The sequence below is a fragment of the Aplysia californica genome, unplaced genomic scaffold (assembly GCF_000002075.1).
Source record: "Aplysia californica isolate F4 #8 unplaced genomic scaffold, AplCal3.0 scaffold00244, whole genome shotgun sequence".
Taxonomy (NCBI): Eukaryota; Metazoa; Mollusca; class Gastropoda; order Aplysiida; family Aplysiidae; genus Aplysia; species Aplysia californica.
In genome coordinates this window covers 191,746-195,612 of record NW_004797514.1, presented here as the reverse complement: position 1 = coordinate 195,612, position 3,867 = coordinate 191,746, and the positions used below count along the sequence as shown (strand labels likewise).

The 3,867-nt window shown below is 41.5% G+C and overlaps 1 protein-coding gene across 1 annotated transcript in view; it reads left to right on the top strand.

Annotated features, from left to right (window-relative positions):
* Positions 1–148: 148 nt before the first annotated feature.
* The window catches only part of LOC101864464 (protocadherin Fat 4), a gene marked incomplete in the record, with an annotated part of 42,389 nt that continues 38,670 nt past the window's right edge, over positions 149–3,867 (top strand). The window contains 3 exon segments of the mRNA XM_013083610.1: positions 149–302; positions 704–805; positions 2,439–2,695. Of these exon segments, the coding sequence (XP_012939064.1) occupies positions 736–805; positions 2,439–2,695 (327 nt within the window).

Below are 3,867 nucleotides of genomic sequence, written 5' to 3'. Positions count from 1 at the left end.
CCCCTCTCTCTCTCTCTCTCTCTCTCTCTCTCGCTGTCTCTTTCTCTCGCCCTCTCCCTCTCTTTCGCCGTCCCTCTCCCACAAAGAGACAGGGAAAACAGAACCAACATTGAAAGCAATCGCACTTCAATAGCACAGCGTAGATAAGCGTCTTTCGAAAGGGCGGTCGAACTTTGAATCAACATAATAAAACAAGGTTTGCCCATAGCTCAGTGCCTTAACTCGGGTCAGGTGGTATAGTTTTCGAATTCTGGATTGACTTGAGCAAGGAACTTAAACCGACGAAAAGGAGACGAGCAGGGGTGAGGATAAATTAAATTTATATTTTCGATATAAATTACGAATATATCTATTATGATGGAACGATGAAAATTGTTTCGAAATTGTATAAGTTCAACGCCTGTTTCAACACTGTAAGGTTATTACTTGAAGAGGCGGGACCTCCGAATGTAGCTTACATCTCCGATTGGACTAAGACAAATAGGTGGAGAGTCTTAAATAATTCCCCGAAACAACCCAAGTTCAGAACATCCCACTGAGGATTCGAACGAGTGCCATCCATTCCTTAGAAAAGTTTCAACTAAATCTATGGTCCGTAAATCCACAACACTATGCTTACCATCCTCTCCTCTCTCCCCTCTCCCCATCTCCCCCCTCATTTCTCCTTCCCCATACGTCACCTCGTTTTGTACATTTACTTCAGGTTCCTCCTTTGGGTGACCAGTGGTTACAACGATGTCTCAGCCAAGAAGACATGCCAGTTTTTGGACCGTTTTCACCCTCTTGGCTTCTCTGTTCGCTTTTGGTGAGCCTGTTTTCCTGTTTAAAAGGCTTGATTAACTCTCCGAGTTTTGGCATACCTTCCGATTAATTAATTAACGCTTGCAACTTTTCAAAAATACACTGTGCATTTTTCGCGGGTGTTCAGATGTTGCCCTCTATATATGCTGAACGTCGTGAAAAACGCAATGTTTTCAAAAAGTTATTAAAAAGCCAAATATGCTCTGATTGTCACGATTTTTAGAGACACAGATCAATTCACGATTTTTGTTATTTCCAGGAGTACTTTTCATCACAATAGAGCAAACTATACTTTAGAAAAATGTGTTAATTAGTTGCTATACTTTAAAAGAATACAAAATTGTTTTCCTGGAAGATGACCTGTAGCTCATTCCAAACAAAAGTTCTAGCTTTTTTTTTCAATCAATTTTTTTATTTCTTTCATTGCAAGACTGCTCAACTTAGGGAAGCTGATCGCAACTTTCGCTTCCGCCTTGTTCATGGCGGAAAATCTGCCTGAGAAGCAGCTATACGGCTAAAATGTAGTGCTTGCATTGTTCTCGACTTATACAAAGATTTTAGCACACTTGAAATGTCCGGGATAGGCAAAGAATAGGACAGTCTGGAGCGACCAGTCGTGTTCAAGAGAGGTAGATTTTGCTGTCGCATCTGCGAAATCGTTTCGTTTCTCAAAAATAGCAGCTCAAGGCATACATGGGGTGCGCAAAAATGTTTCTTGCATCAGTGTGAGGCGCGGAGCAGTAGGTACATGACTTGGATCAAGAACGCCTTATTTGGGACTGCAATTATCGAAGTCGCAACAACAGTGCCGTCTTCACAGTGCCAAACAGCACCAAAAACAAATCAGAATCTCTCTGTCGTCCAACACGACACTCCTGCCCTTACACTGCCCATTTAGCAAACAACACAGTTTCTGGAAGATCATAACATGGAATGTCATGGACATGCCAGTGTACGTACCCGACATGTCTCCAACAGCGCACGTATGGGATGAACTGAACAGCAAAGTGTGTGCGGATCTGCGAATCTGCAGCTATTGGAAGATCGCGCTGCCGCGAAAGTGGGCCAAAATTTCTCAACAAAACTTTGAAAATGTTATAAAATCCAAGTGAAGAAGTGTTTTGGTCGGGTTTAAATGTTAATGATGGCCATACAATTTACTAAAGGTAAAAGATCTTTATTGAGCTTCGATTTGTGTTTATTTGCAAATTTATGTTAAGGAGGTATACCGAGAGAAGGAGGACAAAGTGTCGAAATCAGTTGATGAAATGATCAAAATGGTTCACATTTGTTGGAAATTGGTTAAACTTTAAAAAACACTTCTTTTAATCTATATTCATTTGATACAAACGCGTTCAGACTATGCGAACGAAGTGTTGCGTTTTTAATGGCGTTCAGTATAATATTCCTAATATGCATGCATCCGCAATATGTACTTTTTAAATTACTTTCCGTATTGCTTACCCATTCATTCATTCACGCATTCATTTTCAAAAATACTGAAATCTGTATTTCGTAACGTGACGACATCTTTTAAAACCATAACCACATGATGCATAAAATAATATGTATACTTTTTAAATGCCACAAAATGGAACATCTTCGACTGCTGCTAATTAATCGTTGTTCTTCCTCAGGTTTTAGCCAGTCGCCACCCGTCTGCAATCCGCAGATCCACTTCAAAACACTTCGAGAGAACTCAGCACCAGGTACGGAAATAATAAAGTTGGAAGACGAGTGTACGGACACTGAGACCCTGAGTTATTCCGTGATATCAGGGAATGAGGATGATTTCTTTGCCTGGGATAACGCGACCGGGGCCATTACCTTCAAAAATAGTCCTGATGCTGAAAATACATCATCGTCGGATGGGTCTTACTCGTCTCCGTTTGTGGTGAGTGATCGATTAGGTTAGCAATGTCTTAGTGTTAGTAAGAGTTTTACGGCATTTACAACACAATGAGGTCATATAAGTGCCGAATTAGCAATGTCTGTTTATATTGCAAGCGTTTTACGTCCTTTCTGACCACACAACGTTAATGTGTATTTAGGACGCGGGCTGTTTCGAAATTGAATGTCAAGGCTTTGCCGTGCGGAGTGAGACACAGAATCCCAACAGACTGAAAGAGACAGTCGAAGAAGTAGCTTCCCCACTCGGATATAAAAACTCACCTCTTCTGCATTCAACGGCGAAAGGGCTAACCATGACACCAAAGACATCTGGTTGACTGTCCTGTGGACTGCTATCTGAGCAAAGACTATTCCAGTGAAAACTGTACGACGTTCTTTGATTCTGTGTACTAGCCCTCTTTTCAATTCTCTTTAGAATGTTGACAGGTGTCTGTGGTGTAGCTGTTAGGTGCTTCGCTGTAGCACGCAGGAGACCCCAGTTCATTTCCCTTGTTGGCGGAGATCTTTATAGAATATCTCATTCTTTCTGCTAGGTTGGTGTATCCCTCTCAGTCTGGGTTAGCCATGACCGGCAGGATCGGAAGCTCGTCTCCTAAATGATCTAAATTGTGTCGGTTGGAGTGTAAAACACCTACTGTAAAAATAAAATGATGTACACAATCACAAAGAAATCAGGTTTCCTTAGAAAAATGTAGATCTAAGTGCACCACCGAAAAAGACTGATTTTTTGGGGGTATTTACTCCTCGGAGACTTTTATAACACTGACTCACAGTGAATACTTCTCGAGATATACGGACAATCACAACACGAGGACATTTTCAAGCAAAAAATAGACAAAGTCAAACAAGAGACGAGAATAGGAACGCCACCTCTCGCTCTGTCGTTTTCGAAATTGTAAAAAGTACTATGGCTGGTGTCTGCACGATCTATGAAAACATCCAAGGCCAGCATAAAACTAATCATAACCTCCCTCCTTAACTGCTGCCACTACAACTACCGTTACCATAACCACCACCATCGCTATCACCATCACCACTACACCGCCACCATCATTAGCTTCAAGTGTTATTTTGTTGCGGTTGTTTGTGAGCTTTTATGGGATATATACTCGACGAGATGACACGGGGATGGGGTTCTTGAAAATCAGTTACCCC